The sequence below is a fragment of the Ranitomeya imitator genome, chromosome 7, assembly GCF_032444005.1.
Source record: "Ranitomeya imitator isolate aRanImi1 chromosome 7, aRanImi1.pri, whole genome shotgun sequence".
In the NCBI taxonomy this organism is placed as follows: Eukaryota; Metazoa; Chordata; class Amphibia; order Anura; family Dendrobatidae; genus Ranitomeya; species Ranitomeya imitator.
The window spans coordinates 122,537,755-122,551,330 of record NC_091288.1 but is presented as its reverse complement, the minus strand read 5'-3'; the positions used below and the strand labels follow the sequence as shown (position 1 = coordinate 122,551,330).

At 40.5% G+C, this 13,576-nt stretch overlaps 1 protein-coding gene across 1 annotated transcript in view; it reads left to right on the top strand.

The window, feature by feature from the left end:
* COL5A2 (collagen type V alpha 2 chain) overlaps positions 1-13,576 on the top strand; it is a 525,281-nt gene that overhangs the window by 403,603 nt on the left and 108,102 nt on the right. Inside the window, exons 32-39 of the mRNA XM_069733787.1 lie at positions 3,698-3,742; positions 3,859-3,957; positions 4,282-4,389; positions 4,761-4,814; positions 8,331-8,384; positions 8,460-8,513; positions 9,866-9,919; positions 11,070-11,177. Of these exons, the coding sequence (XP_069589888.1) occupies positions 3,698-3,742; positions 3,859-3,957; positions 4,282-4,389; positions 4,761-4,814; positions 8,331-8,384; positions 8,460-8,513; positions 9,866-9,919; positions 11,070-11,177 (576 nt within the window). The remainder of the gene's footprint in view (positions 1-3,697; positions 3,743-3,858; positions 3,958-4,281; positions 4,390-4,760; positions 4,815-8,330; positions 8,385-8,459; positions 8,514-9,865; positions 9,920-11,069; positions 11,178-13,576) is intronic.

Below are 13,576 nucleotides of genomic sequence, written 5' to 3'. Positions count from 1 at the left end.
GCCCAATTCCAGCCTTGCTGAAGCATCCCCAGATCAACACCTGGTCATCTAATAGTTAGTCGGAGACCTGGAGAGGCATACAAGCCACAGTGTCTTTCACCCATTGTGAAATTTGGTGGAGGATAGATGATGATCATTGTGATAAAAAATATACCTATAAAGAGAAAAATCAGACAAACTGAAAGTTTTGCAGTGGTCTCTTAATTTTTTCCAGAGCATACATATATATATATATATATATATATATATATATATATATATATACCGTATATACTCGAGTATAAGCCGAGAATTTTTGGGCTGAAAGTGCCCCTCTCGGCTTATACTTGAGTCACGGTAGCAATGGGGTCGGCGGGTGAGGGGAAGAGGGCGCTGAGGCATACTTACCTAGTCCCGGTGCTCCTGGCGCTCCCCCTGCCTTCCCACGGTCTTCGGGTGCTGCAGCTCTTCCCCTCTTCAGCGGTCACGTGGGACCGCTCATTAGTAAAATGAATATGGACTCCACTCCAATAGGGGTGGAGCCGCCTATTCATTTCTCTAATCAGCAGTAACGGTGACCGCTGATAGAGGAAAAAGCTGCGGCACCGAAGACCAGCTGTGCGGGAGAAGGAGCTGGACGCCGGGACCAGGTAAGTATCACATATTTACCTATTCCCGTTCCACACGCCGGGCATCGCTCCATCTTCCCGGCGTCTCTCCACTCTAACTGTGCAGGTCAGAGGGCGCGATGACGCATATAGTGTGCGCGACGCCCTCTGCCTGATCAGTCAGTGCGGAGAGACGCCAAGACCGGACGCTGGGAGCTGCAAGCAAGAGAGGTGAGTATGTGTTTTTTTTTTTATTGCAGCAGCAGCAGCAATGGCACAGCTTTCTATGGTACATCTATGGGGCAATAATGAACGGTGCAGAGCACTATATGGCACAGCTATGGGGCAATAATGAACGGTGCAGAGCACTATATGGCACAGCTATGGGGCAATAATGAACGGTGCAGAGCACTATATGGCACAGCTATGGGGCAATAATGAACGGTGCAGAGCACTATATGGCACAGCTATGGGGCAATGATGAACGGTGCAGAGCACTATATGGCACAGCTATGGGGCAATAATGAACGGTGCAGAGCACTATAAGGCACAGCTATGGGGCAATAATGAACGGTGCAGAGCACTATATGGCACAGCTATGGGGCAATAATGAACGGTGCAGAACACTATATGGCACAGCTATGGGGCAATAATGAACGGTGCAGAGCACTATATGGCACAGCTATGGGGCAATGATGAACGGTGCAGAGCACTATTTGGCACAGCTATGGGACAAAAATGAACGGTGCAGAGCACTATATGGCAGAGCTATGGGACAATAATGAACGGTGCAGAGCACTATATGGCACAGCTATGGGGCAATAATGAACGGTGCAGAGCACTATATGGCACAGCAATGGGGCAATAATGAACGGTGCAGAGCACTATATGGCACAGCTATGGGGCAATGATGAACGGTGCAGAGCACTATATGGCACAGCTATGGGACAAAAATGAACGGTGCAGAGCACTATATGGCAGAGCTATGGGACAATAATGAACGGTGCAGAGCACTATATGGCACAGCTATGGGGCAATAATGAACGGTGCAGAGCACTATATGGCACAGCTATGGGGCAATAGTGAATGGTGCAGAGCATTGTATATGGGGCACAGCTTTATATGGAGCATCTATGGGGCAATAATGATCTGTATGGAGCATTGTATGTGGCACATTTTTATATAGAGCATCTTATGGGCCCATCATGAACTGTATGGAGCATTATATGGGGCTCCTGATTCAATATGGATATTCAAAAACACTTAACCTACTGATGTCTCAATTAATTTTACTTTTATTGGTATCTATTTTTATTTTTGACATTAACCGGTAGCTGCTGCATTTTCCACCCTAGGCTTATACTCGAGTCAATACGTTGTCCCAGTTTTTTGTGGCAAAATTAGGGGGGTCTGCTTATACTCGGGTCGGCTTATACTCGAGTATATACGGTATATATATGATCGTCTGATCACTTATACTGTATTTTGCAATACTGCCGTGTTGTAGTATTTATACTGTAGTGGTAAAAAAAATCAGTTTTCTATAAATGCCAGCCACAGGTTGGGCATAAAGGCAATCACGGAGGTCCTCAGCAGAGCCCTGGCAGTCATGGCAGCCCTTAGTCACCCTGTGATCGCCTTACACACAGGGAATCGATGGACTCTTGGAACACGTGACTCCCAAACTGTACACTATAAATACTGCTGTCAGAAAATGATCGGGGCATTTAAGGAGTTAGTAGCAGCTGATGGAACTCAACTCCATCCCCTGCTGTTAGAAGCAGGTGATGGCTAAGTAGCCCAGCCATCGTCTGCCGACAGCTTTATCAAATACCCTGCAGTAAATAAATAAATAGCACAAGTGCATGAAAATAATATAGGGTACTTAGTTAACATAATTTTGATTAAAAAAAAATAAAAACCATCCCATCACATCAAGGTGACACCATTTGGAATGGTCCTAACCCCTAGCATTAAAACTGTACCAAATGTCAAGTGATGCAATGCGAATAAGGGTGGAGAAGAACTTAGAACCAGCTAATGGACATTCAGCCACAAGGAACTACATGAATTTAAGCTCAAGGAAAAGGGAGGCCACACTCTTATTAAAGATTAAAGAACCATATTTCTGCTTTCTCTGCAAATGTTAAGGTGGTGGTTCAGCAGGCTTACAAATCATCAAATTTCTGTCATCTTCCCCCTTTCTACTCCAGCGCTATGATTGACTGCCAAGATGTTCCTGAAATAGTGGATGTAGAAAAACAAATGGCGGTTTGTAGAAGGAGCACTAGCGGCCGTCACAATGAGGAGGAAATAAGTGCACAGGTCCCCGCAGCTCCAATTGGATACCCCACAACGGGGGAGAAAAACTTACAACAGGAACAGAATAGCCGGTCTCAGGAGCGAAAAAGAACACAGACACCAGTTAGGGTAAAACCACAACGTGTTTCAACGACGTACACCATCTTCTTCAGGTGGAAATATCCACCTGAAGAAGACAGCGTATGCCATTGAAACGCGTTGTGGTTTTACCCTAACTGGTGTCTGTGTTCTCCTTTTGCGCTCCTGGGACCGGCTATTCTGTTCCTGTTGTAAGATGTTCCTGAAGTCTGAGACAATCTACTATTGTATGACATGAATATAATGTACATAGCCAGAGTTATCCTTAGTGTACTTAGTTCTATCAGCCAATGGTGATATAAATTATATAACATACTGGAAATGCTGCTGGAAGACGAGCTGGAGACTGCAACTTCTTCTGAGCATGTACTGCATTTCAGCAGCCGGCGCAGGGAGTTGGAGCCTGGTATACTGTAGAGTTTGCAGTTTAAATACACTTGAATAAAATCTGGTAGTATATAGCTGGAGCATTCAGAAAGGATTATAAAGTCATTATATAATTGATTTGCGCAGTAAGTTCACCATCCTCATGACTCATGAGGTTTAGGTGATCTACAGTATTTTGATATGTATTCTGATTTTATTGTTAGAACTGGTGACAAACTTTTTAATACAAAATCTTAAAAAAATGCTAATGCTTTGGAGCAATACAGTATTATGTATTGAAATATTTGCAGAAATGTTTAGTATAAATTGTATATCTTATGTAGGGAGTACCTGGAGATTCTGGAGCTGCAGGTCCACTTGGTCCAAGGGTAAGTAATTTAAGAAACATTCATAGACATAATTATACAGTATGTATACGCTTTATAAGGCAGTTAAGGATTAAGCTTATTGTTTGGCAATGAAGATAATCCTTTCCTTTTGATAGGGAGAACGTGGTAATCCTGGTGAAAGAGGAGAACCTGGGGCTTCAGGACTTCCTGGTGAAAAGGGTATGGCTGGTGGTCATGGACCTGATGGACCAAAGGTGAGTTAGCCGTGGTTGACTGGATGTAAGAGAAATAAGGGAAACACTAAGCTACTTATTATTAATTATGATATATCATAGTAGATTAACATAAAAATATTGAAACATAAATAATACCTCATAATATTGAATGATCATATATGTACTTTTTTGACTACTGTCCTATTAAATATTTCATGAACCTTTTTAAGACATTTTTTTAAAGATTTTGTTCCATGCGATTCACATTTTTACTTCAAAAATGTTATACTAGGTTATGTTCTCTATCTATTCTGCCCTGTTACACATTGCTAACTTCTTATTAATATTTGATTATTACCATAGGGAAGTCCTGGCCCATCTGGTACTGTCGGTGATACAGGACCTCCTGGTCTACAAGGTATGCCAGGAGAAAGAGGCATTGCTGGAACACCAGGTCCAAAAGGTGACAGGGTAAGTCATTATTTTCTTTTAACTACTATGTAAAATCCTCCTATAAAAACACTAGTTTATTGGATTTACATTAAAAGACCATGGAAAAAAACACACCTACTGATCAAATTGTAACTGACCCAAAAGATAAATTCCAATCCCATTAAGGATTAGAGTTTTATCTTTTCTTTTTTGGTCATTTTTTTTATCACCAGTATTTGTGTTTCATTTGTGGGTTTTTTATGTATATCCTAAAAACTAGGGTTTTTATTGGGGGGTTGTTTTGTCTGTGACCTATTTTTTATACTTTCCTGTATCTGTATCCTTTTTTTCTGTGAATCACTAAATGTAAAATTGATGGACTCAATTGCACTGTTTCTTTTATATTTTAGGGAGGCATTGGCGAGAAAGGATCTGAAGGAACCCCCGGTAATGATGGTGCTAGAGTAAGTGTAAATACTACGACTTATCAACGTTATTTATTTAGGGAAAGAACGTTAAAATGGTTTTACACTTACAGAATAATATAAATTAACCAATGTGTCCTCACTGTTTATTTTATTTCTGTCAATGAAAAATGGAGGACATTGAAAAAAAAGTGAAGTTATAGTTTTTTGCTGCTGATTAGGAGAAGCAAAAAAATAGAATCCAAAAAGTGGAAATGTATTAAATTAAATAATGTAAAAAATGGTGCATAAAAAGGCAACACTTACCTGGCAACTTCTTCCTAGCCTCTTAATTTACTGCGTGCTAACAAGCCTTTAAACTATCGAGCGCCCTGTTTCTTTTTTTCTGTTTTAGTTATTAATTTTATTTTAGGCCCATTATGAATTTTTATTTTGGCTTTTATTATTTGACAATTGTTGCTTTTTGGGGTTTTCGATAAAGTTATGGAGAGTTGTGTAGTTTTACAATTTAGTTAGTATTTCTACCTGTTTTGTTTTACAGTAGATCCCATGAACACCCCATTATGGATACATATTATTCTTAGTGGACTATAGTACCTCTCGAGGTGGTGCTGAAATGGCAGTCTAAAGTTCGAGTACACTCAGACACAGCAAACTTTTATGACAAAGCACAAAACAACACATATATAAATGAGATCTTAAAATCTCATGCAATCTCATGCAGGGCATTCACTCAGTTTGGATATAAATTCATGCCGTGGGTCTTCAAATCTATGGTTTCCCTGTTATATTGTCACAGATTATGTTGCTTCCATTTTTTACATGGATTTCACTCTTTGTAAAGCAAATAATAAAATCTGTGACTAAATCTGTGTCCGAACCAACACTGGAATCATAAAATTCACCCTTGTATGTGATCTTTCACATAATCTCTGTGACTGAAGGGGATGTCTTATGAAGGCAACACTTGTTAGGGTTGGCGGAACGCACTAAATAAAATATAATAATAAAGTACGTTCACCACCCGGGGTCCACCGTGCAGGGATGTTAAAGGGAACCTGCCACCCCGTTTTTTCAGATTGAGATAAAAATACCGTTAAATAGGGCCTGAGCTGTGTGTTACAATACTGTATTTTTTGTACCCTGATTCCCCACCTATGCTGCCGAAATACCTTACCAAAGCCGCCGTTTTCGCCTGTCAATCAGGCTGGTCTGGTCGAATGGGCGTGGTGACATTGCTGTTTCTTCCCCCAGATCTTGCTCATCTTTCCGTTGGTGGTGTAGTGGTTTGCGCATGCCCAACTGCCGAATCCACTGCGCAGGTGAAGAAAAAGAGCGCGATCTGCGCTATTCCCCTGGTTATCGGTGGGGGCGGCCATCTTCCTGAGGCCGCGCGTGCGCAGATGGAGTGCTCTGCTGCCTGGGGCTTCAGGAAAATGGCCGCGGGATGCTGCGCGTGCGCAGATGGAGATCGCGGTGGCCATTTTTCTGAAGCCGAGTTCGCATCTCGGCTTCAGAAAAATGGCCGCCGCGATCTCCATCTGCGCACGCGCGGCATTCCGCGGACATTTTCCTGAAGCCCCGGGCAGCAGAGCACTACATCTGCACACGCTCGGCCTCAGGAAGATGGCCGCCCCCACCGATAACCAGGGGAATAGCGCAAATCGCGCTCTTTTTCTTCACCTGTGCAGTGGATTCGGCAGTTGGGCATGCGCAAACCACTACGCTACCAACGGAAAGATGAGCAAGATCTGGGGGAAGAAACAGCAATGTCACCACGCCCATTCGACCAGACCAGCCTGATTGACAGGCGAAAACGGCGACTTTGGTAAGGTATTTCGGCAGCATAGGTGGGGAATCAGGGTACACAAAATACAGTATTGTAACACACAGCTCAGACCCTATTTAACGGTATTTTTATCTCAATCTGAAAAAACAGGGTGACAGGTTCCCTTTAAATTGCAGCTAGTAAGGACAATAATGAAACAAAGCAGCGAGCGTATAGTTTTCCGGGACTGAATTAAATGTCATTCAGTGCTGAAATACGTGCTGTGCCAATCGCACACAGTGACAGAAAGATACTCTGCAGCAGAGCTGTGCTATAAGCACACAGCCACAGCATTGTTTAGACGCTAAGCATGGACCCTGCTAGTTTCACAGGTGTTTGCTACCTGACTGAGGCAAGGGAACCGGTAGTGGACTCAAACACAGCGCGTGCACACACAGAACTCCTCTCCGGAGAAGCCGGAATCCTAAAGGCTAAATGCCCGCCCTGAACCCACACAAACAATCTCCTTCCCGGAGGTGCCGGAATTCTAAAGGCTCTAGGCCTGCCCTGTGCACATGCAAACAAGTCCACACTACCATTAGGTTCCACACTCTCACAGAACATAAAAGATCTTAGTGCACTGATGGGCGAGCCAAATATCCTTTTATAGATCCGAAGCCGGACCAGGACCTGAGCATGTGACAGTTGCCCACCAAGAGATATCACCTCATGAGCATGCTAAGTAGAGCGAATCCTGGACTTAGTCTCAGGAGAGATCACTTTCTGCTGTCTATTATTAGTCACCATAGCTGAACCTGGAGAGGCAGCGTTAACCAAGCGCGCAGACTGAGTCTGAGCAAGACGAGGAGACCGTCGTCCTTGCTGAGCAACATCCACTGCGATCGGGACTGAATGGAAGACCGCAGAGGAAGATAGGGCTTGGGAAGCTATCCTGTGCAGAAGAAGAATCCCAATGCCTAACAACACTTGGACATCATAGAGGGAAACCTTCATTCTGGGGCCCTCACTCTCACAGCCAGAACAAATCATCACTCTGTTATGAGCATTTACCATTCATATGGACTTGAGCTATCATCTATTTTATGGACAACCAATTATCTAAATGATTACAATGTATCCATGTGTGAATTGATTTCATAGAAATTGAATTTGAGTCAGATTTTTGGAAATTCGATGAACCTGGAGAATTTGAACAATTTGCACAAATCATTACAAATGGAGACCTAAATGCAGTCCATTTAGTCTGGTAGTGGTCAGTAAGTGGTTAAATATGGGGAAACATTTTATAGAAACAACAGTATTATTAATTCACGAAAGCCAGTGTTTTGGAATCATTAGCAAAACAGATGTTATTTCTATTTCTTCTCTTAGAAGAAATTGACTGAATAAATAGAAGTAATATTTACAACTGTCTAATAATCATTCATATTATAAATAAGTTACATACAGTAGGTATGCACAGGGATTTTTGATTACTTTTGATCTATATGTCTACTTGGTACATTAGTTTACCAAGACAATATTTGCCTATATTATGTAAATATAATTCATTGAATAATGTGCAGAACGATGCTAATGGTAAAGTACTTGTGGTTTGTGGTCATCCAGCGATATTAACGTTTCTCCCGTCCGGAATGCAAGCTCAATCTCCCCTAACCAAATGGTTCATATTGGCTTCTAGTTTCTAGAGTACAGTTGTTTTCAGAAATGCTGTATCTTTAATTTTCTTTATAATACATTTCACAAATCCAATATGTTTCTTACAGGGTCTTCCAGGACCTCTTGGTCCTTCAGGGGCAGCGGGTCCAGCTGGTGAAAAGGTAAATATCTGATTTACTGTTCTCTTACTACAAGGTTTTTAACAGCAGATTTAACACATTAGATTTTTATTCTAGGGTGAACCAGGACCAAGGGGTGTAATGGGACCAGTTGGATCACGTGGAACTCCAGTAAGTAATGTTTTCTTAACACTTGTTTTATGTAGATTAATAGAATTTACAGTATATGGCCAGATGAGGCACCGGTTTCTTACATATTGTATATTACAGATTTTGAAAATGTAACATATTGTTTCACAGATTTTTTTTATAGTTTTTTTTAATCCGCTTACACAAGTCTCAAAGGGTTATCCACTACTCAGACAACCCCTTCTGACTTGTTATGTTTCCTCTCAATAAAACAATAACACCTATTCTCATCTCCTGTGCTGGTAACATTCCAGTGGTCTCAGCACTGACTCACATGGGACTGGTGTGACATTGTTATGTCACGTGATCCTTGTGGCCAATCAACGCTGGCTTCACGCTTCTCTTCTTCAGATGTAATTGTTATTGGGAGGAAGGGAAAGCTGCAGCTGCTCTCTAACTTCCTCCCGATGTCTTAATTTGTTCACAGGTCGGGAGAGTGAAGCAAGTGCTGACTGGCTGCAGGGATCTCTTGATCCTTGAGAAAGGGTTGTCCGAGTAATGAACAACCCCTTTAAAACTGTAAAAAAAATAGTATGCAAATTGCCTCTTCAGAGAAAAAGAGGACTTGAACTCTTTATTGCCACCTGTTGGAAGTAGCGATCCTACAAGTCACAATCAACCCTTTAATGAGTCTTGCAATATGACTCAATCAGTATCTCAATTCGCAGACATGGTGTTTCGGGCTGTTGGCCCTCGTCAGTGCAAAGCATGAGAACTGAGCAAAATGATGGCTCAGTGGATAGCACTGCAGCCTTGCAGCGCTGGAGTCCTGGGTTCTATTCCCACCTTGGACAACATCTGCAAGGAGTACTCTGGTTTCCTCCCACATTCCAAAGACATAATGGTAGGGAATTTAGATTGTGAGTCCCATCGAGGACAGTGATAATGTGTGCAAACTGTAAAGCGCTACGGAATATGTTAGCGCTATATAAAAATCAAGATTATTATAAATAAAGATTTTTAACTGATTTGAATAGGTGAGAGGCTCTAGACTGAGGTCTAAGGGTTTCTCCTTGTGGAGAGTGACATACCATCTCTGGCTTGTTATGGTAAGGAGGCTTTTTCGCCGTGCAATGCTTCTCTGGGAAATTTAACATGCAAATTGCCTCTTCAGAAAAAAAGTGGACTTGAACTTTATATAGCGCCACCTGTTGGAAGTAGTGATCCTACAAGTCACAATCAACCCGAATCACAATAAAGCGAGTCTTGCAATAAGACTTAGGATAAAAGCCAAATCAGTATCTCAATTTGCAGACACGAATAGAGCATAATTAAGAGTACTTATTCATAATGGCAAAGTCATGATCATTTTTTTCCTTCTGTTTTTCTTTCAGGGTTCACGAGGGGAAAATGGTCCCACAGGTCCTGTTGGATTTGCTGGACCACCGGTATGAACTTTTTATGCATGTGCTTTAATGCATAACATATTTTTAAGTTACGATGTGTCACCTTCCGTTTTTGGTGCTTTGATTGAAAACATGCATGACTATGTCATGTCATGAAAAAAGACTGTTGCTGCTGTCGTCAGTTTAAGCACAGTGCAGCTAAATATGCTCTACAATGTGGCAACAAATACAATGTTATTAACACTCTGATGCAATGCTTTAAGTTTGTTCTGATAAGAGGTTAAAAATTATTCACCTTGTTCAAATAAAATGTATAAATATTGAATTATTTACCGTATTTAATGATAAAAATGATACAAAAATTTTCCCCTGAAAAAATAAGGCCTATCCTGATAACAAGCCTTACCATGATTTTAGATGATTTTTGGGGCATGCTTGAAAAATAAGTCCTACTCCAAAAAATAAGCCCTAGACACAGTCACGACTTAGTTGGGTGGGGGGTGAACTTATCAATTGCCCAGGGCCCTCACTCTCTTCGGGGTCCCTAGCATTCTTATTGCAAAGTTAAAACTGCTGAAGGACCTTTGGTGACATTACATTAATGTGACCATGATGTAACCAAAAGTCATTAAACTGCAGAAGTCTCAAGGAACTATGGAGGAGACAGGCTGGTATGCAGGGCTAGAGTTAGGAGTAAGCAGGGTGAATGGGCAATTTCTCAGGAACCCCACTTTCTTAGAGGCCCCCAGCATTTTTATTCTGAGGTTAGACTGCTTTGGTGACATAATGGTCATATGACTGCAGGAGTCTAGAGGAACTGAAAAGGAAACAGGCTAGAATGTACTGTATGTGCATTGTGTGTTTGTATATAAATGTGTATGATGACACGATTATAATTGAATAAATATTGATTTATTTGTTTAAGAATAAATGTTGTTTGTTGTTAATAGAAAAAAATAAGACATCCCAAAAAATAAACCCTAACCCATCTTTCAGAGCAAAAATAATATTAGACCCTGTCTAATTTTTGGAGAAACACAGCAGTTATGCTGCACATTTCTTAGGCACACTTACTATGAAACCATAGCAGTGATGATGGTATATTCAGTATAGAATAAAGCTTATTGGCCACTGAAGAAATAAAATATTTTTAATTTTATTTCATGAAAAAAATAAATTGTTTAATTTTAAGGGACCAGATGGACAACCTGGTGTTAAAGGAGAGCCTGGAGAGCCTGGTCAGAAGGGCGATGCTGGAGCTCCCGGTCCACAAGGTCTCTCTGGATCTCCTGGTCCTCATGTGAGTATTGGATCCCATAGATATGTAATGTGCAGTTCACAGCACTGTAACTAATGCAAACTCATGTATTGCATGCAAAATGGCACTCCTCAATAAAATAATTAAAAAACAGCTGTGTGTTATATAGATACTGGTCTGCCAAGGTTAGGGTCAGGTCTATTGGCTTACTTTCTCAAACAAAAGCTGGACAGAACCATATGTGATTTCAGCATGCACTGCATGTTCTTAAGCACAGATGGACTTTACCAGCAGATGTTCATGTCCTGTTTCAGTATTTGGAAGAGAACGTGACATGAAAAGATGAGCATGAAAGCTTAAAGATGAAGAAAAAAACTAATGAATCTTGATTCCTTGAATAGATCCTAATGGTAGATGTGGTTGTGTTTTGTAGAATCAGAATATTACTCGAATTTGATAAGATTATAATTATGATCTTCTAGGTACCACTGAATGGTGCATGTTACCATTTTACCTAAATGTTTTCTTCAAACTTTGACTGCTTACTTCTAATAAGACTAAAATAGAAAGGTGTTCAAAGATTAAAGATGGGTTCTACATTTTGAGATAATAAAATAAGTAGAAAATATTTGCATTTATGCATGATTTGTTGTCTGTAGTGTCCAGTATTTCTTACTATGTGTTCTAATTACTCTTAAATATGGTTTTGTGTGTGATACATTAAAAGGAATCTGTGAGCAGGTTTTTGCTGTGTAATCTGAAGTCAGCAGGAGAAAGAGGCTGAAACAGATTTCAGGGATGCCTCTCTTATCAAGCTCCCTGGTTTTGTTACTTGTAATTATTGTTTTAGCACCAGGAGCTTATCCTGGGCACAGCAGACTCCACCTCCTTCGTTCATAAGCAGCTCAGGGTCTATAAACATTGTATAAAAAGAGCTTATTGACTGTGAAGGATTTATCATTCAGAAATTTACATTGGTGGGCTGCACTAGTCTGGCAACCCCCTCTCCTGTGAGGAGAACCTCACTGTCTATAACTATGTACACAGAGAGCCTGGTGGGGCGAGGACAGCTTTTTCAGCTCTGCATCATTCTAAATCTAAAAGCTCTGATTATGTCAAAATGGCTGCATCCAGTAATCTAAATGATACATTGTTGGATTTACCTTTTTTGCCTACAGTACACTGCTCTCAGATGAGGATGCAAAAATCTAAGGACAGATTCCCTTTAATACTAGTGAAATACTATTGTACATTATTAAAGTTTTTATGCTTTAAGACTGCACTTTGGCATTGAGGGACTGATATTCATCCATTATACATATTCATATGCATAAAATGTAGAAATAAATTAATATATTGGATGAAAATTAAATTATTATCAATTTTGTTGGACATTCGCTGGACTCAATGAACTTGAATAATTTCCAATTCCCTTCACGTGAATTACCAAAAATACTTGCCACGCATTTTACACAATGAGAGGATGGAATCAGTCAGAGAAGGCTGACCTTGGTATCGAGAAAGAACCATAATATGGTAGACAAATTCAAAATATAGAGAATATTGTCTTATATACCTCTTCATCATTCTCCTAAATCAACAGGGCATTACCAACATCAATAGGGCAGAATATTGCATCCTCTCCTCATTCTTTTTATTCTTGTAAGTTTAAGTGTTGTCAAGCTGTTTTACAGCTAATTAGCATGTGCAACAAAAGCCATACAGCGCACAAGTTGCTGCTATGCATTAAACACAAAATCTCATGATAGATTTCTTAAAGAAATAAACCAACTTAAATAAGTGGTAGACATAGCGAGAAGAGTTCTTGGACATTTCAGTCATTCTTATGTGGGAAATCAAAAACAAAATGGTCTGCCTGAGCACCTCCTGATCTTCAATGTTGCAACATGATGGAATTCAGAGCTTCATATGTTGAAAGGTCTCAAAAGCCGCCTGCAACACTTACTGATTATATCATACGGCAGGCAAAGTGGAGCTTGGGTTACTTAAAAATTTGCATTTGGCAGCTGATATGTCGCCTACCGAAGCTTTTCAATTGGGCTACTAAATTTTTCAGTTGGGTCTAGAGGTGCTTCAATGATGTCATCCTTCTCTCATTTATTTATATTGAAAAAAAGCACTAACAAAGACAGAACAATAGATGCAGAAAGAACAGAAACTTCTATGTGTTCATGGCCATATTGGAGCTTTTTAGGACCCTTAAAGATGATAACTCTTAAATGTTGCATGCAGGAGGATGTGAAAGATTGGGGAGGAAAATCAGTAGCAGATAGATATGGATAGGGACATCGATTTATTCCAGGTACAGGCATGGGCAAGGTTGATGATTAGTGTGAAAGTGTGAAATTAATGATGATGACAAAATTGACTTTGATGACAAAGGATACTTCTAGACCCTCACTAGACCAATAACGTTAGCA